Source organism: Nerophis lumbriciformis, linkage group LG21, assembly GCF_033978685.3.
Source record: "Nerophis lumbriciformis linkage group LG21, RoL_Nlum_v2.1, whole genome shotgun sequence".
NCBI lineage: Eukaryota > Metazoa > Chordata > Actinopteri > Syngnathiformes > Syngnathidae > Nerophis > Nerophis lumbriciformis.
Window position 1 is genome coordinate 1,696,760 of NC_084568.2, and position 20,420 is coordinate 1,717,179.

Sequence of the window (20,420 nt, forward strand, 5' to 3'; positions counted from 1 at the left end):
ATATATATATATATATATACAGTGTTGGGACTAACGCGTTACTTTGTAACGCCGTTAGTTTCGGCGGTAACTAGTAATCTAACGCGTTATTTTTTTTTATTCAGTAATTTAGTTACCGTTACTACATAATGCGTTACTGCGTTATTTTACGTTACTTTTGATGTAGTATCGGCTAGAAACAGAAGCGCTGCGGTGTCGTTCTTCTGAATCTTCCTCTGTCACAAGCCGGAGAGAAGAAAAGAGGCGCGGTCTATGTGTGTGTGGGGGGGGGGGAGGTGATCCGCGGTTTGATATATGAAACAAACAAAAAAAAGTGCTTTGCACATGTAGTGAATTTGGCATCACAGAAGGGAATCTCAGTCAATAGGATGGAGCGCCTCTTTGGGAGGATCAGGAAGGTTTCCTACTTCCACCCAAGCACAACAGCTGCTCATGTGCTTAAGACAAAGCAAGAAATGCTAAAGCTGCCTGCTCATACATGATGTCCCAACGAGGTGGAACTCCACTTATGATATGTTGGAGCAGCAGGCAGCTATATACTCTGCATTGACCCACAACACCCTGAAGACAAATGTCACCCTGTCTGATGATGATGTGAGAGTGGCAGATGAGGTCCTCCAGGTGCTTAAACCCCTCAAAAGTGTTCCATCTCTACTGAGCACTGAAACTTCACCATCTGTGTCAATGATCCTGCCACTGAAAACAAGGATTCTACAATCCATGGCTCCAAGTGTGGAAGACAGCAGCATCACTCCAGATGTCAGCCTTTATTTCACTACCTATGTTTCAAGGAAGATGATGTTTCTTCTTATGTTGCACTTAAACTTGTTTTTTTTATTAATGGTCATTGGTCCAAGTTTAAAGAAAGGAGGAATGCCTTTTTATGTTGCACTGTTTTTCATTCATTATGTTAAAAGGAAAATAAAAATGCATGTCAAGTTGATCAACAGATTGTATTATTGTCCAGTGCAATAACAGTACTGAAATGAAGGCAAAAAGGGCATTAATGGGAGCTTTAAAAAAAAAAGAAGTAACTAAATAGTTACTTTTCACAGTAACGCATTACTTTTTGGTGTAAGTAACTGAGTTACTTTTGAAATAAAGTAACTAGTAACTGTAACTAGTTACTGGTTTTCAGTAACTAACCCAACACTGGTTACTCATCAGTTACTCAGTACTTGAGTAGTTTTTTCACAACATACTTTTTACTTTTACTCAAGTAAATATTTGGGTGACTACTCCTTACTTTTACTTGAGTAATAAATCTCTAAAGTAACAGTACTCTTACTTGAGTACAATTTCTGGCTACTCTACCCACCTCTGATAAATCCAGAGTAGTAGCATGCAAACCAAATGTGTTTTTTGTTTTATTCTGAATTTAAAAATAATGTACAACTCAGTAATTATGACAAATGAAAACAAAAAAGCCTGGGATAATCTCCCACATTCTAAAAACGAACACCATTTTTAAAAAAAAGTAAACGCCTGATACTTTTATTTGCTTTTATTTTATTTTAGTGTTATCCCTTGCACGTGTTTTTTTTAATTTAATTTTATTTTTATTTGTTTGTGTTTTATGTTTGTGTGTTACAACTTCCTGTCCAAGTACAAAATAAAGCCACAGACCCCTGAGCTCTGATTTTGGCCACGCCCACATTCACCTTTCGCGCGAAACATCCGACTGTACTATCTGTGCGAGAAGGAGGGGGGTGCGCTGACGAACAACGTATTTTCGAACCGAAAAATCTTTTTTTTTTTTCTCAAATAAATGGTGTTTTTAATGATATATAGAGTAAATAAATATGTTTAAATGTTTAATACAACGGGTGGTACATTACTCGTACACAAAACAAAAAACGGTTAAAGGAGACACCCCCCTACGCTTACAGTCAATCCCCTTACCCATGGTAATGTTTAAATCCTTTCCGACTCGCTTCTCTCCCGAGGAAAAAGCTCTTTTTGCTGCTCCAATTCGCCTCCAAACGCAGATAAAATGGCGCCCGAGTCGAAGGTAATACATTTAAAGTGCTTACTTGTTGTTATATTTACCACCTCCTTGTCGGGAACAACAACTCTTCGGTGACGCGTTCGTAACTTCGCCTGTATAAAAAAAAAAAAACACGTTGAAACTAGCTGGTTGGCTCTTACGATAAAGTGTTCGTTTAACACATGTATTAGTTTTAATAGTGGAATGATTGACGTGTGAAAAAAGCTCATTAAACTGTGACGTCTCTTTCACCAGGCTTTGTTAGGCCCTAACTGCCACTTCATTAGGTACACCCGTTCACACTCGGGGCCCCTTTTCCAGGTGTACCTAATGAAGTGTCCTGCCTGTGCATGCATAATAATATTATATACAGTGTTGGGTTAGTTACTGAAAACCAGTAACTAGTTACAGTTACTAGTTACTTTATTTCAAAAGTAACTCAGTTACTAACTCAGTTACTTACACCAAAAAGTAATGCGTTACTGTGAAAAGTAACTATTTAGTTACTTCTTTTTTTCTTCTTTTTTTTTTTAAAGCTCCCATTAATGCCCTTTTAGCCTTCATTTCAGTACTGTTATTGCACTGGAGAATAATACAATCTGTTGATCAACTTGACATGCATTTTTATTTCCCTTTTAACATAATGAATGAAAAACAGAGCAACATAAAAAGGCATTCCTCCTTTCTTTAAATTTGGACCAATGACCATTAATAAAAAACAAGTTAAAGTGCAACATAAGAAGGCACATTAAGCCTGACATCTGGAGTGATGCTGCTGTCTTCCACACTTGGAGCCATGGATTGTAGAATCCTTGTTTTCAGTGGCAGGATCATTGACACAGATGGTGAAGTTTTAGTGCTCAGTAGAGATGGAACACTTTTGAGGGGTTTAAGCACCTGGAGGACCTCATCTGCCACTCTCACATCATCATCAGACAGGGTGACATTTGTCTTCAGGGTGTTGTGGGTCAATGCAGAGTACCGTATTTTCCGCACTATAAGGCGCACCGGATTATTAGCCGCACCTTCAATGAATGGCATATTTCATAACTTTGTCCACCAATAAGCCGCCCCGGACTATAAGCCGCGCCTACGCTGCGCTAAAGTGAATGTCAAAAAAACAGTCAGATAGTTCAGTCAAACTTTAATAATATATTGAAAACCAGCGTTCTAACAACTCTGTCCCAAAATGTACGCAAATGTGCAATCACAAACATAGTAAAATTCAAAATGGTGTAGAGCAATAGCAACATAATGTTGCTCGAACGTTAATGTCACAACACACAAAATAAACATAACACTCACTTTCTGAAGTTATTCTTCATTCATAAATCCCTCGAATTCTTCTCCTTCGGTGTCCGAATTAAAAAGTTGGGCGAATACGGGATCCAAAATGGCCGGCTCCGTCTCGTCGAAGTCATCAGAGTCAGTGTCGCTGTTGTTTTTCCAGCAGTTCCGTGAATCCTGCCTTCCGGAAAGCTCGGACCACAGTTGAGACCGAAATATCCGCCCAGGCATTTACGATCCACTGGCAGATGTTGGCGTATGTCGTCCGGCGCTGTCTCCCTGTCTTAGTGAATGTGTGTTCGCCTTCGGTCATCCATTGTTCCCACGCCGTTCGCAGTCATGCTTTAAATGCCTTGTTGACACCAATATCGAGCGGTTGGAGTTCTTTGGTTAATCCACCCGGAATGACGGCGAGTGTTGTATTTGTGTGCTTCACTTGTTTTTTGACACCATCTGTGATGTGGGCGCGCATGGAGTCGTATATCAACATGGACGGAGCTGCGTGAAAAAAGCCACCCGGCCTCTTCGCGTAAACTTCCCTTAACCACTCGCTCATCTTTTCTTCATCCATCCATCCCTTCGAGTTAGCTTTTATGATGACGCCGGCTGGAAAGTTCTCTTTTGGCAAGGTCTTCCTTTTGAATATCACCATGGGTGGAAGTTTCTGGCCATTAGCATGGCAAGCTAGAACCACAGTGTGTCGCTTAGTAGGAGCCATTTTGTGGTCTTTACAGATGTAAACACACAAAGGAAATGAAACGTAATACCCGCGCGCTTCTTCTTCTATGGGGGCGGGTGCTTACCTTGGCGGTTGCTTACCGTAGAAGAAGAAGCACTTCTTCTTCTACGGGGAAAAAAGATGGCGGCTGTTTACCGTAGTTGCGAGACCTAAACTTTATGAAAATGAATCTTAATATTAATCCATATATAAAGCGCACCGGGTTATAAGCCGCACTGTCAGCTTTTGAGTAAATTTGTGGTTTTTAGGTGCGGCTAATAGTGCGGAAAATACGGTAGTCATGAAAATAAAGAAAACATTGAATGAGGAGAAGGTGTGTCCAAACTTTTGGCCTGTACTGTATGTGGTGCCTTTCCCCCGATACAGTTTTTAGCCATCCTTGTCTTTAATGTTGCACTTGCTGACTCAGACTGCCCAGGGAACAGACCTTTCAGAAAATGCAGACTACAAGCATGATCTTGTATAACCAAGTGTGTACTGTATTTGTCTCCAGGCGCTGCGATTTAAGTCCAAATTCATAACCGCAGAGCTGGCTCGTCTGTTCAGCCAATCGGACAGCGAGGAAGAGTTTGAAGGATTCAGCGAAGAGGAGGAAAGCGTGGACAGGAAGCGTTTTGTCAAACCGTTTAAGACCAAGGTACGATTCCAATATATGCTCTCAAAACACAACAATTGTTACACTCACTGTTATTGAAAAGTATAGATTTAGAATCGGGAATTGTGTAGTTAATTAAAAGTACCCGTTTTGTGTAGATAAGATGAAGGTGAGCAGAAAACATGGAAAGCAATACAAAGATGTTAATGGTCACATTGTCAGGTTCAAACACTGCTGACATCTATTAAACAAGACAAGAAGCAAGGAATTAAACAGACAGGATTCAATTTGGCTCAATGAGGAGGAACGTCTGGGCTGTATTCTTTGTACAGTCTTCCACCACGCTCTGGCAAAAGGATTGCACGCCTCTTTTATTTGGACTTTCCCTGATTACATGGCAACAGCTGTTTCTAAGGGGAGGGGGGGTCATAAACAGCCGTCGCCCTTGGTCACAAAACAGTTCAAAGAAAAGATGCCTGGAGCTTGCGTCAGGTCCTGCTTCCTCTCCGCTTTGTATATCTCTGGTCAAGACTAGATCTTCCTGTGGATCACAATCGATCAAAGACCCCTTCCTGTCGCTTCCCATCGTACACAGTGGAGTTTTACAAGCCTTCTGCTTGGTAAGATCAAAGACAGCTTTTGTCTTCTCGCCGGGAACTCATGGAAACACAAAGTTTTGTGATAACTTAGATACAATTATTCTGACATTTGTTTTTTTTTCCTCCCAAGACTGTGGAGTTTACTGCCATCTAGTGTTGGGAGTTGTAACGACATGCCACCTTCATAACAGTCCCATTCCTAATATCTCTAAGTGTGTGTATGGAGACAGTGTATCACGTCTCTATGACAAGAACTTCAGAGGCACATTGTCCCAGAATTGTTGTTCATATTTTGTGTTTTCCAAAGGTGGAGTCCGAGGATGAGAGCGATGTGGACACAGGTTTCTACTCTGATGACGAAGACCCACTCTTGACCAAGAGGAGAAGTCTTTTAGTGGCACTCAGGTATGTCACACTGCCTTTGCATACCTGCCAACTACTCCGGTTTTCCCGTAATTAGTACGGTTTTCATCAACCTATTCCGGGTTACGGTTGCAGTGATAAAAAATACGGTTTTTCATTAATTACATTTATTTATTTTTTTTAAAGTTTTATTCACGAAATCGCGTAACAACAATGACAATCGACACTGCTTCCCGTAACTTCCTATCGAGCCATTCCGAATGCCATGCGCGAGGCTATTTATAGCACCGCTGCCAAGCACGAGGCACCAGTTGCCATTGTTTCCAAACGAGCGAACGATCATGGAATCAGCCGGAGAAAAATCGCAAACGAGTCTTAAACCGAAAAGAAAACTGCAGTCATTCCGTGAAGAATATTCAAAAGCCTATCCGGGAATAATTATCCCTTCCAAAAAGGGTGAAAACTACGCGAATTGCACCTTGTGCAGACAAGATTTTTCGATTGGACACGGAGGAATTAGCGATGTAAAAGACCACGTTGGGACAAAAGAACACAAGTCTAATGCCTTTGCTAGCGATACAAGTGGAAAACTTTCAACGTTTTTCGTCGCCCAAACAGATTCTTTGGATGTGATAAATGCCGAAGTTTTATTTACGGAGGCAATAATTGAGCAAACAAAAAGGTAATGACACCAATGTTATCTATTGGAATTGTTTAGTACTGTTATACTGTTAAGTGTTTATACTATTTATGCTTTCAAGTCCAAGTTGAAGAAATCTTGTTAAATGTTGACAGCATAACTACCAAAATACAGAAGTATGTCCTTAATATTTTTGCAGTGCTATTTCTGTTGAAAAGTTCAAATGATTACATTAGAGATGTGATGTGCCACTTTTCAAGTGTCTGATGGCTTCAATTCATTTTCATGAATTTTTCATATTTTGAATTCTTTTGAAAGGCTTACAAAAAAACTACATTTGAATTGTAATTCCATGCTATTGACAGGACTATTAATTTTAATGAAGTTAGCTTACCATGTTTACAGTATGATAATTGTGATAGGAATGTGAATTTTAGGCACAGAATATTTTTTACAATTGAACAAGGCAGTAGATTATACAAGCTTGGACAGAAAGTTAATAATGACACCAATTTTTTTTTTAATGGAATTGTTTAGTACTGTTTTACCATTTGTTTACTGTAAAAAGTGTTTATACTTTCAATGAACAAATTGAAGTCTTGTGAAAGGTTGACAGGATAACTGGCATTAACTGTCAAAATAATTTCAAACTATTGAAGTTAGCTTACAGAATAAACATGTCAATCAACCCATATGATTTTTGCTGTAATATTTTTGTTTTGAAAAGTCACTGTGACTGATAGAAAAGTGATGGTTTTAGCAACATTTTAAGCTGTCTGAATGCAATCAATCATTTTGCGTCGGGGGGCGAAGGAACCCCCCACCAGGACTTTGTCCTGGACCTACCGGGGCCTGTGGCCCCTGGACCCTGGCTACTAGGTTTTTCTGATTTCAAAAGTTGGCATGTATGCATAAGAGTTATGAACAGAATCGGTGACAAAGGGCAGCCTTGGCGGAGTCCAACCCTCACTGGAAACGGGTCCGACTTACTGCCGGTAATGCAGTAAAAATGCCAACATGGCACTGTCATATTTATTACTGAAGTCACTAAGAGCATTATTTTTTTTAACATGCTTCAAAACAGCAGCTTGGAATTTGGGACATTCTCTCCCTGAGAGAGCATGAGGAGGTTGAGGTGGGCGGGGTTGGGGGGGGGGGGACCATTGGGGTGAGGGTAGCGGGGGGTGTATATTGTAGCGTCCCGGAAGAGTTAGTGCTGCAAGGGGTTCTAGGTATTTGTTCCGTTGTGTTTATGTTGTGTTACGGTGCGGATGTTCTCCGGAAATGTGTTTGTCATTCTTGTTTGGTGTGGGATCACAGTGTTGCGCATATTTGTAACAGTATTAAAGTTGTTTATACGGCCACCCTCAGTGTAACCTGTATGGCTGTTGACCAAGTATGAGTTACATTCACTTGTGTGTGTGAAAAGCCGTAGATATTATGTGATTGGGCCGGTGCCTTTAAGGTTTATTGGCGCTCTGTACTTCTCCCTACGTCCATGTACACGGCGGCGTTTTAAAAAGTCATACATTTTACTTTTTGAAACCGATACCGATAATTTCCGATATTACATTTTAAAGCATTTATCGGCTGATATCATCGGACATCTCTAGTTGTACGGCATACCGGTACTAGTATAGTATTGTGGTACTAATAAATCAAAAACGATACTATACTCTGTTTGAAATGTAGAGGTTCGCCATATTTTATTTTACAGGCATGACAGCGCGTCGTCGTGACATTGCTGGTTTTACGAGCAGAGGAGCATGTTCGGCAGCGCGCACACACAGAGTACTTACAAGCAGACACAGTGTGTAGACAGAAAAGGGAGAACGGACGCATTTTGGCCTAAAAACTGAAGATAAAGGTGAATTTACAACACTCAGGAAGAGGTGCTTTAAGACATGGCTAGCTAGCTAGCGGCTAACGTCCATCTGCAGTGTTTTAGCTACTTCCAAATCACTAATCCTAGTAAAGTACATATCTTACAAATACCATCCCTGCAGGACGAGGAATAGCTAAACATGCTTCACTACACACCGTAGGAGGATACAATAGCTCACCGGCGTCACAATGTAAACAAACGCCATGGGTGGATCTACACCTGACATCCACTGTAATGATACCAAGTACAGGTGCGTATCTAGTCAATACTACAATGATTACTTCGATATTTTTAATCGTCACAAAAAAAAATTCCTTTTCCTTTTTTAAATGTATATTATGTTTATAAAGTCAGGAAATACGTCCCCTGGACACATGAGGACTTTGAATATGACCAAGGTATGATCCTGTAACTACTTGGTATCGGATTGATACCTAAATTTGTGGAATCAGCCAAAACTAATGTAAAGTATCAAAGAAGAGAAGACTAAGTGATTATTAAATTGTAACAGAAGTGCAGATAGAACATGTTAAAACAGAAAATAAGCAGATATTAACAGTAAATGAACAAGTAGATTAATAATCCATTTTTACAGCTTGTCCTTTATAATGTTGACAAAATAATAGGTAGATAAATGACACAATATACGTCAGCAGACTAATTAGGAGTCTTTGTTTGTTTACTTACTACTAAAAGACAAGTTGTCTAGTATGTTCACTATTTTATTTAAGGACTAAATTACAATAATAAACATATGTTTCATGTAGCCTAAGATGTTTTTGCCCAAATAAAGCCAATAATGCCATTTTTTGTGGGCCCCTTTATTTAGAAAAGTATCGAAATACACTTTGGTACTGGTATCAAAATATTGGTATCGAGACAACCCTAGTTTGATCATTTGAGCTCTTCACAGCCAGGTGGGGGCGCTGTTCTGTCAGTGGCAGTTTTTTTTTTTCCAACAATGCTGTTAGTTTATTTAAAGATAAACTGGGGAACCTCAATTTTTAACTGAATTGGATCTTGAACTGGGTTCATTAATAGTCAAATTTGTATTTGAAGCAAATTTCTCCCTAATAAACAATGTAAACAATAATGGCCTATTTTAGTAAAAGTTTGTCCGCTTTGAACATAATATAAAGAGCTACACAGTACGGTGCATCAAACAAGCATAACAGGGGATCAACTGTCAAGCTACTAAAAAAGCCAAAACCAAAACAACTTACCGTATTTTCCGCACCATAAGCCGCCCTGGGTTATAAGCCGCGCCTTCAATGAACGACATATTTCAAAACTTTGTCCACCTATAAGCCGCCCCGTGTTGTAAGCCGCATCTAACTGCGCTAAAGGAATGTCAAAAAAACAGTCAGATAGGTCAGTCAAACTTTAATAATATATTAAAAACCAGCGTGATGTGGGCGCGCATGGAGTCGTATATCAACATGGACGGAGCTGCGTGAAAAAAGCCACCCGGCCTCTTCGCGTAAACTTCCCTTAACCACTCGCTCATCTTTTCTTCATCCATCCATCCCTTCGAGTTAGCTTTTATGATGACGCCGGCTGGAAAGGTCTCTTTTGGCAAGGTCTTCCTTTTGAATATCACCATGGGTGGAAGTTTCTGGCCATTAGCATGGCAAGCTAGAACCACAGTGAAGGATGACTTCTCATTCCCTGTGGTGCGAATATTCACCGTACGTGCTCCCGTTGTATCCACAGTGCGGTTCACAGGAATATCAAAAGTCAGTGGAACCTCGTCCATGTTGATAATGTTCTCTGGCCGGATCTTTTTTTCAGCTATCTTGTTTTTACAATATGCACGGAAAGTAGCCAGCTTTTCTTGAAAGTCTTTAGGCAGTTGCTGTGAAATAGTAGTCCGTGTGCGGATGGAGAGATTGCGTCTTTTCATGAACCGGAAACCTGTCGCTTAGTAGGAGCCATTTTGTGGTCTTTACAGATGTAAACACACAAAGGAAATGAAACGTAATATCCGCGCGCTTCTTCTTCTTCTACGCGGGCGGGTGGTTGCTTACAGTAGAAGAAGAAGCGCTTCCTGTTCTATGGGGGCGGGTGCTTACCTTGGCGGTTGCTTGCGTAGAAGAAGAAGCACTTCCTCTTCTACGGGGAAAAAAGATGGTGGCTGTTTACCGTAGTTGCGAGACCGAAACTTTATGAAAATGAATCTTAATATTAATCCATATATAAAGCGCACCGGGTTATAAGCCGCACTGTCAGCTTTTGAGTAAATTTGTGGTTTTTAGGTGCGGCTAATAGTGCGGAAAATACGGTACCTGATTTGTAGTCGACATGCCCACAAAATGTGCTGCACTCACAGCTTGAAATCATAAAACTCCTTAACTTTTACAGCCAGGTCGATTAGGATTAAAAAATAAAATCGATTTACATTGTGCATGTTTCCTGAATGTTACAAACTACACATCACTTGTCCATTTCTTTCTTTGGACTCCTCATGAGCAAAACTAGAAAAGGGGGGTAAAAAAAACACTTAAAATGCACACAAATGATCACGTAGCACAAGAGCTAAGTGATCATGCACGTTTGTGCAACATTAAATTAACTCTGCCACAGCAGCTGATGGACGCTGTATTGAGAAAATAAAAGCAACATCAAAACGTTTTCTCCTTCGCTGTATACTTTTAGTGTGGGGACAAGTGTCTCCAATATTGTCCACACCTGTCTCCCTCTAAACACAGCAGTGCGCTCTTAAGCGCATGGCGGGAAGCGAGGGAAAATGACGTTAAACGATTGGCTCCGTTTACTCCGAGGGGAAATCTCCGGAGCAAAGTCCGTGTAGTTAGTCCGCCGTGATCATCAATGTTTCCTCACCTCATTACGTCTGTCACAGCAGCTGATGGACGCTGTATTGAGAAAATAAAAGCAACATCAAAAAGTTTTCTCCTTCGCTGTATACTTTTAGTGTGGGGACAAGTGTCTCCAATATTGTCCACACCTGTCTCCCTCTAAACACAGCAGTGCGCTCTTAAGCGCACGGCGGGAAGCGAGGGAAAATGACGTTAAACGATTGGCCCCGTTTACTCCGAGGGGAAATCTCCGGAGCAAAGTCTGTGGAGTTAGTCCGCCGTGCTCATCAATGTTTCCTCACCTCATTACGTCTGTCACAGCAGCTGATGGACGCTGTATTGAGAAAATAAAAGCAACCTCAAAAAGTTTTCTCCTTCGCTGTATACTTTTAGTGTGGGGACAAGTGTCTCCAATATTGTCCACACCGGTCTCCCTCTAAACACAGCAGTGCGCTCTTAAGCGCACGGCGGGAAGCGAGGGAAAATGACGTTAAACCAAGCGCTTGGCTCCGTTTACTCCGAGGGGAAATCTCCGGAGCAAAGTCCGTGTAGTTAGTCCGCCGTGATCATCAATGTTTCCTCACCTCATTAACTCTGTCACAGCAGCTGATGGACGCTGTATTGAGAAAATAAAAGCAACATCAAAAAGTTTTCTCCTTCGCTGTATACTTTTAGTGTGGGGACAAGTGTCTCCAATATTGTCCACACCTGTCTCCCTCTAAACACAGCAGTGCGCTCTTAAGCGCATGGCGGGAAGCGAGGGAAAATGACGTCAAACGATTGGCTCCGTTTACTCCGAGGGGAAATCTCCGGAGCAAAGTCCGTGTAGTTAGTCCGCCGTGATCATCAATGATTCCTCACCTCATTAACTCTGTCACAGCAGCTGATGGACGCTGTATTGAGAAAATAAAAGCAACATCAAAAAGTTTTCTCCTTCGCTGTATACTTTTAGTGTGGGGACAAGTGTCTCCAATATTGTCCACACCTGTCTCCCTCTAAACACAGCAGTGCACTCTTAAGTTTACTCCGAGGGGAAATTTCCGGAGCAAAGTCCGTGTAGTTAATCATCAAGGCAAACGATGCTAGTGCGCCTAACTTCGTGTTGCCTAAAATGTGAAGTGAATTATATTTATATAGCACTTTTTCTCTAGTGACTCAAAGCGCTTTACATAGTGAAACCCAATATCTAAGTTACATTTAAACCAGTGTGGGTGGCACTGGGAGCAGGTGGGTAAAGTGTCTTGCCCAAGGACACAACGGCAGTGACTAGGATGGCGGAAGCGGGGATCGAACCTGGAAGTTACTGGCACGGCCACTCTACCAACCGAGCTATACCGTCATTATAATAAATGACGGGGTTTCGGTAATTAAAAAAATTAGACGGTACTAATAACCGGCAGGAATTTTATTGCGAATTATCATTATATCATTATTATTGTTACATCACTCGTCCATTAACAAATAAAACGTTTTTTTTAAGGGCGGTCAAATTCGAGCCCTGGATGTAACCTTATGCTTTAATCATTAAACACTTGAATCAATTCGCCTTCTCAGATTTCCAAGCAAACAGTCGTCCACGCCCAAACAAGAGCCAAAAAACAAAAGCGTCAAAAAGCCGGCGCAAGAAACCCTGGCGCAGAGGATGAGACAGAGGCTGAAGGAGGATAAACGCAAAGAAGAAGAGGAGGAACCGGAGGAGGAGAAGGAAGAAGATGAGGTGTTGTACCAGAGCTTAAGGAAACGTGATAAAAACATCCGGGAGAACAAGGCCATGGTTAGTTGCACTGTTACTTACTATAATCACCACAAACCTTCTAATCATCCACCTGTCTTCCAGCTGGCTAAGCTGTTTGCTGACCTCAGCACTATGGCGGACCTGACGCTGCCCACCGCCCCTCAAGTGAGCACTGGCACACGCCCTTTGGCCCAAACCCTTGCCACCGTTTTGTTACGGCTGTCCTCATCTACTCCGTGCAGAAGAAGAAGCGTTCCCCGGTGAAGGCGACGCCACGCAAGCGCAAATCCGAAGTGGAGAACGGGTCGGAGAGGAGGAACCCGTCCCGTAAGGCCCGCCCTCCCGAGAACTTTGCTGTGGACCAAGAGTGTGAGCCGGCGCCCCGTGGAGGCCCCAAGGCCGTGGACCTCAGGAGACTTGTGGAGGTACAGTATGTTGTGTTGAGCTAGACCACCTTCAGTCACGTGAGTGTGTGTACACTAGGGCTGCAACTAATTTGATAATCGATTAATCTGTCGATTATTACTTCGATTAATCGATTAATAATCGGATAAAAGAGACAGACTACATGTCTATCCTTTCCAGTATTTTATTGGGAAAAAACAGCATACTGGCACCATACTTATTTTGATTATTGTTTCTCAGCTGTTTGTAAATGTTGCAGTTTATAAATAAAGGTTTATAAAAAAATAACATAAAAAGTAGCCTCTGCGCATAGCATAGATCAGGGGTGCTCATTACGTCGATCGCGATCTACCGGTCGATCGTGGAGGGTGTGTCAGTCGATCACCAGCCAGGCATTAAAAAAATAGTCCTAAAAATGAGCGATCATAAATCTTCACTATGACGTCACTTTCGTCACTTGATTGACATTCACGGCACCCGAGGGTCTTCTGAGATGGCGCTGGCTGCTGCCAGCTCATTAAAATGACCAACTGGAAGGCGAGAAACACTTTATTTCAACAGACTCTGGCGCCGTACCTGTCGTCAAAACTCCACAGACCGACTGCACAGTTGCACAATAAAAGCTCTGCTTCATCCTGCCTGCGCTACCAAAATAAGAGTCTCAGAAAGCTGGCGTGCACAAGCTAGCAAGCTACGGAGTTTGCCGACTATGTATTTCTTGTAAAGTGTATACAAAGAAGTACGGAAGCTGGACAAATAAGATGCCAAAAACCAACCACTTTCATGTGGTATTGGACAGAAAGGAGGACTTTTTTTCTCCTCCATTCGAAAATGCGGACGTTATCATCACCACTGTCTGATTCCTATCAATGCAAGTCATCAGAATCAGGTAATACACCAACTTATATTCTTGTCTTCATGAAAGAAAGGAATCTATATGTGTTAAACATGCTTGTATTATCTTTAACCACCTTTAACTTGTTAACAATATTAACTGTGTTAAACATGCTTGTTTTATCTTTAACCACCTTTAACTTGTTAACAATATTAACTATATGTGTTAAACATGCTTGCATTATCTTTAAACACCTTTAACTTGTTAACAATATTAACTATATGTATTAAACATACTTGTATTATCATTAAACACCTTTAATGTATTAACTATATGTGTTAAACATGCTTGCATTATCATTAAACACCTTTAACTTGTTAACAAAAACATATATTTCATAAATAAGTAAATATAAGTGATATATATGAATGAGGTAGATCCCCACGACTTGATCAATTGAAAAGTAGCTCGCCTGCAGAAAAAGTGTGAGCACCCCTGGCATAGATCCAACGAATCGATGACAAAATTAATCGCCAACTATTTTTATAATCGATTTAATCGATTAGTTGTTGCAGCCCTAGTGCACACACACACACACACACATATATATATATATATATATATATATATATATATATATATATATATATATACCGTATTTTTCGGAGTATAAGTCGCACCGGAGTATAAGTGGAACCTGCGGAAAATGCATATTAAAGAAGGAAAAAAACATATACCGTATTTTCCGCACCATAAGGCGCCCTGGGTTAAAAGCCGCGCCTTCAATGAACGGCATATTTCAAAACTTTGTCCACCTATAAGCCGCCCCGTGTTGTAAGCCGCATCTAACTGCGCTAAAGGAATGTCAAAAAAACAGTCAGATAGGTCAGTCAAACTTTAATAATATATTAAAAACCAGCGTTCTAACAACTCTGTTCACTCCCAAAATGTACGCAAATGTGCAATCACAAACATACGTATATCAACATGGACAGAGCTGCGTGAAAAAAGCCACCCGGCCTCTTCGCGTAAACTTAAACTTACCTTAACCACTCGCTCATCTTTTCTTCATCCATCCCTTCGAGTTAGCTTTTATGATGACGCCGGCTGGAAAGGTCTCTTTTGGCAAGGTCTTCCTTTTGAATATCACCATGGGTGGAAGTTTCTGGCCATTAGCATGGCAAGCTAGAACCACAGTGAAGGATGACTTCTCATTCCCTGTGGTGCGAATATTCACCGTACGTGCTCCCGTTCCACAGTGCGGTTCACAGGAATATCAGTTGCTGTGAAATACGGTAGTAGTCAGTGTGCGGATGGAGAGATTGCGTCTTTTCATGAACCGGATCCTTGTCGCTTTGTAGGAGCCATTTTGTGGTCTTTACAGATGTAAACACACAAAGGAAATGAAACGTACGGTGATATCCGCGCGCTTTTTCTTCTTCTACGCGGGCGGGTGGTTGCTTACAGTAGAAGAAGAAGCGCTTCCTGTTCTATGGGGGCGGGTGCTTACCTTGGCGGTTGCTTGCGTAGAAGAAGAAGCGCTTCCTGTTCTACCGGGAAAAAAGATGGCGGCTGTTTACAGAAGTTGCGAGACCTAAACTTTATGAAAATGAATCGTAATATTTATCCATATATAAAGCGCACCGGGTTAAAAGCCGCACTGTCAGCTTTTGAGTAAATTTGTGGTTTTTAGGTGCGGCTAATGGTGCGGAAAATACGGTATACACATATAGGCACACATATACGTATGTGTGTGTGTGTATATATATATATATATATATATATATACACACACACACACACACACACATATATATTTATATTTATTAGGGATGTCCGATAATGGCTTTTTGCCGATATTCCGATATTGTCCAACTCTTTAATTACCGATACCGATACCAACCGCTATATAACACATTATTATGCCTAATTTGGACCACCAGGTATGGTGAAGATAAGGTACTTTTTAAAAAAATTAATAAAATAAGATAAATAAATTTAAACATTTCTTGAATAAAAAAGAAAGTAAAACAATATAAAAACAGTTACATAGAAACTAGTAATTAATGAAAATGAGTCAAATGAAGTGTTAAAGGTTAGTACTATTAGTGGAGCAGCAGCACGCACAATCATGTGTGCTTACGGACTGTATCCCTTGCAGACTGTATTGATATATATTGATATATAATGTAGGAACCACAATATTAATAACAGAAAGAAACAACCCTTTCGTGTGAATGAGTGTGAATGGGGGAGGGAGGTTTTTTGGGTTGGTACTAATTGTAAGTGTATCTTGTCTTTTTTTATGTTGATTTAATTAAAAAAATTTTTTTTTATAATAATAGAAAAACTGATACCGATAATTTCCGATATCACATCTTAACGCAATTATCGGCCGATAATATCGGCCTGCCGATATTATCGGACATCTCTAGTGTGTGTGTGTATTTATATAGTTATGTACTTAACAAAACAGGGTGAAATAACAAATTTTACAGTTTGCAAGCACTAATCAGCACTTATTTGGGTCTTGGTAGATCAGGCCCATTCTGTATATGATCTCCTCCTCCTCCTAATGGCTCGTCTTTGTGTCTTGATAGGTGGACGACGAGCTTGCTGGCAGCAAACCCAAAAAGAGAAGGAGCCACCGACGCAGTCAATATGAGTACAAGACCGTTGATGACATCACTAAGGAAGACCTGGACAACATAGCGTGCCGCAGCAAGGACAAGATCTGGGACAAAGAGACCGTGAGTCGCCAGCACAACGTTGTGCAGTTACGTGCAGGTGGTGGCAATGTCCTCATTATGTGTGCATGTGTGTGTGTGTTGTCCTTCAGGGAAGCTCGTGCCACCAGTGCAGACAGAAAACTCTGGACACCAAGACCGTGTGCCGCAGCGGCTTCTGTTCGGCGGGCAAAGGGCAGTTCTGCGGGCCGTGCCTCAAGAACCGTTACGGCGAGGACGTACGCACCGTGTTGCTCGACCCGGTCAGTAACAACAAGTGTCGGGCAGTCAAAACCACGTACAATAGTCGGGGTGTAGATGGGAAAACCAATTATTTGTGTAGATGTAGTTCAAATGTAACACGTTTAACCAACAGTGCATCCAGAAAGTATTCACAGCGCTTTGTTTTTGTTCAGTTTCGGTTCAGTTTCATTTTTATTTGGAACATGCATACGATACAATGTAGTGCATCACATATTTCCAGTTGTTTCATTACAGCACGTCCGAAAAGGAGTAGGAAGAAGCAGACCTTATTTTTAATCCTACCCCTTTTCATACCATAGCCATTGTATCCCATTCCTTGTTCTCTGTAACAGAACAGTGAATAAATACATAATATACCACAGTATGTAAACAAAAATTAAATACATAATCTTTTTATCTAAAAAAAAAAAGAAAAAAGAAAAGGGGTTCAAGATGTTGATCATAGTTATTGTTCTGTACACTTGTAGTTTGAACAGTCTCTTAAAGTGAATCATATTGCTGCTTTGTTGGATTTATTTACTTAATCCATTCCATCATTTAATTCCACATACTGATATACTAAAGGTTTTATAATAATAATAATAGATTGTATTTGTAAAAAGTACTTTACATTGAGTAAACAAACTCAAAGTGCTACAGTGTATTAAAAAAATAAAAATAAAAAGATAATAGAAAAAAAATAAAAACTAGAACAGCCAAATAGCTAAAACTAGTATGCATATGTCTTTAAAAAAAAAGGCTTTTTTTAAAAGAAGCGTTTTTAAGCCTTTTTTAAAAGCATCCACAGTCTGTGGTGCCCTCAGGGGGTCAGGGAGAGCGTTCCACAGACTGGGAGCGGTGCAGCAGAAAGCCCGCTCTCCCATTGTTCGTAGCTTTGTCCCCGGAGGTTGGAGGAGGTGAGCCTGTCCAGAGCGGAGGTGTGGTGTGGAGGATTTGGGGGTGAGTACCGTATTTTCCGCACCATAAGCCGCCCTGGGTTATAAGCCGCGCCTTCAATGAACGGCATATTTCAAAACTTTGTCCACCTATAAGCCGCCCCGTGTTATAAGCCGCATCTAACTGCGCTAAAGGAATGTCAAAAAAACAGTCAGATAGGTCAGTCAAACTTTAATAATATATTAAAAACCAGCGTGATGTGGGCGCGCATGGAGTCGTATATCAACATGGACGGAGCTGCGTGAAAAAAGCCACCCGGCCTCTTCGCGTAAACTTCCCTTAACCACTCGCTCATCTTTTCTTCATCCATCCATCCCTTCGAGTTAGCTTTTATGATGACGCCGGCTGGAAAGGTCTCTTTTGGCAAGGTCTTCCTTTTGAATATCACCATGGGTGGAAGTTTCTGGCCATTAGCATGGCAAGCTAGAACCACAGTGAAGGATGACTTCTCATGCCCTGTGGTGCGAATATTCACCGTACGTGCTCCCGTTGTATCCACAGTGCGGTTCACAGGAATATCAAAAGTCAGTGGAACCTCGTCCATGTTGATAATGTTCTCCGGCCGGATCTTTTTTTCAGCTATCTTGTTTTTACAATATGCACGGAAAGTAGCCAGCTTTTCTTGAAAGTCTTTAGGCAGTTGCTGTGAAATAGTAGTCCGTGTGCGGATGGAGAGATTGCGTCTTTTCATGAACCGGAAACCTGTCGCTTAGTAGGAGCCATTTTGTGGTCTTTACAGATGTAAACACACAAAGGAAATGAAACGTACGGTATATCCGCGCGCTTTTTCTTCTTCTACGCGGGCGGGTGGTTGCTTACAGTAGAAGAAGAAGCGCTTCCTGTTCTATGGGGGCGGGTGCTTACCTTGGCGGTTGCTTGCGTAGAAGAAGAAGCACTTCCTCTTCTACGGGGAAAAAAGATGGCGGCTGTTTACCGTAGTTGCGAGACCGAAACTTTATGAAAATGAATCTTAATATTAATCCATATATAAAGCGCACCGGGTTATAAGGCGCACTGTCAGCTTTTGAGAAAATGTGTGGTTTTTAGGTGCGCCTTATAGTGCGGAAAATACGGTACCCTAAGAGCCAATAATGACATTTTTTGTGGTCCCCTTTATTTAGAGAAGTATCGAAATACATTTTGATACCGGTACCAAAATATTGGTATCGGGACAAGCCTATTTTGAGGAGAAAAATGAATGTATTCCATTTTGTAATGAGGCTGTAACAAAACAAAAAGTGTAAAAAGGTAAGTGCTGGCATGACTTCCTGGATGCACTGTAAGGCACAGCAACACAACTCAAAGGTGACGGTGCTGCTGAATATTATTGAGGCAGAAAAATAACCCAAACCCATCTCACCCCCACCTCCCTCGCAGAAATGGTCGTGCCCTCTTTGCAGAGGGGTGTGTAACTGCAGCCTGTGTCGTAAAAAGGAGGGTCGCTGTGCAACTGGCATCTTGGTAGGGCTGGCCCGCTACAACGGCCATGATAATGTCCATGAATATCTGGAGAGGTATGTCCTTCATCTTATTCCACCTCCTCTCACATGAACAGTGACAATTAATCACACCTTTTCATTTTGCAATGGAATTTAATATTGGAGTAAAGGACTGATATCTTTATTTTTATTTTTTTGTCTCCATGGCAGCATTCAGAAGGAACTCCAGTAAAGTCTGGGTCAAACACCATCACACTGTTGATACCTGCTCATGACTGTTTTATACACATTTATATTGTAGCACCATCACTGTGAGAGTTTCCCACATTTTTGTTATTTTTTTTGTATTTTTTTTTTTTATACGTAAGAGAAAGCGCAAAATCGTTTTGTAATAAGAAAAAGCACAAATGTTTTAACTAATAATTATGTACTTTGTCACTTCTAAAACAAATCTGACACTATCTAAAATACAGTACAGGCCACAAGTTTGGACACACCTTCTCATTCAATGTGTTTTCTTTATTTTCATGACTATTTACATTGTAGATTGTCTCATCAAAACTATGAATGAACACATGTGGAGTTATGTACTTAACACAAAAATTAGTAAAATCATGTTTTATATTCTAGTTTCTTCAAAATAGCCACCTATTGCTCTGATTGCTGCTTTGCACACGCTTGGTATTCTCTGGATGAGCTTCAAGAGGTGGTCACCTGAGATGGTTTTCACTTCACAAGTGTGGTTGAAGCTCATGGAGAGAATGCCAAGAGTGTGCATTATTAGGGCCCGCATGGCCCATTGCAAAAGGACTCCCGAAGGGAGTCCTTATGCAATGGGACATAAGGACCTATTGTTTTTCTAAGGTTTTATTATTATTATTCTTCCGCAACTTTGCGCTGTAATTTGACCCCCTTAGCATGCTTCAAAACTCACCAAATTTTACACACACATCAGTAATAAACGGCAAAACTTTTTATCAAAAAAACAAACCCCAAAACTCAAAATTGCGCTCTAGCGCCCCCTAGGGAAAAAAAAACTACACTGCCTGTAACTCCCACTAGGAAGGTCGGAGAGACATGAAACAAAAACCTTTATGTAGGTCTGACTTAGACCTGGATTTCATAATAGTATATTCTCGGGCAAAAATCAACAGGAAGTTGGCTATTCC

The 20,420-nt window shown here is 41.0% G+C and overlaps 1 protein-coding gene across 1 annotated transcript; it reads left to right on the forward strand.

Annotated features, from left to right (window-relative positions):
* The first annotated feature begins 1,896 nt into the window (after positions 1-1,896).
* On the forward strand, positions 1,897-19,752 carry cdca7b (cell division cycle associated 7b). Its single transcript, XM_061983485.1, has 10 exons — positions 1,897-2,011; positions 4,507-4,650; positions 5,515-5,612; positions 12,466-12,685; positions 12,749-12,811; positions 12,889-13,071; positions 16,487-16,636; positions 16,726-16,875; positions 19,190-19,326; positions 19,462-19,752. The coding sequence occupies exons 1-10, from the start codon at positions 1,994-1,996 to the stop codon at positions 19,481-19,483; spliced, it is 1,185 nt and encodes a 394-aa protein (XP_061839469.1). The 5' UTR covers positions 1,897-1,993; the 3' UTR covers positions 19,484-19,752.
* The last annotated feature ends 668 nt before the right edge of the window (positions 19,753-20,420 follow it).

Excerpts from the sequence above, each read along its gene's own strand:
- cdca7b (XM_061983485.1), top strand. Across the intron at positions 4,651-5,514 it reads TCAAACCGTTTAAGACCAAG|GTGGAGTCCGAGGATGAGAG; the intron begins GTACGATTCCAA and ends TGTTTTCCAAAG. Across the intron at positions 5,613-12,465 it reads AGTCTTTTAGTGGCACTCAG|ATTTCCAAGCAAACAGTCGT; the intron begins GTATGTCACACT and ends TCGCCTTCTCAG.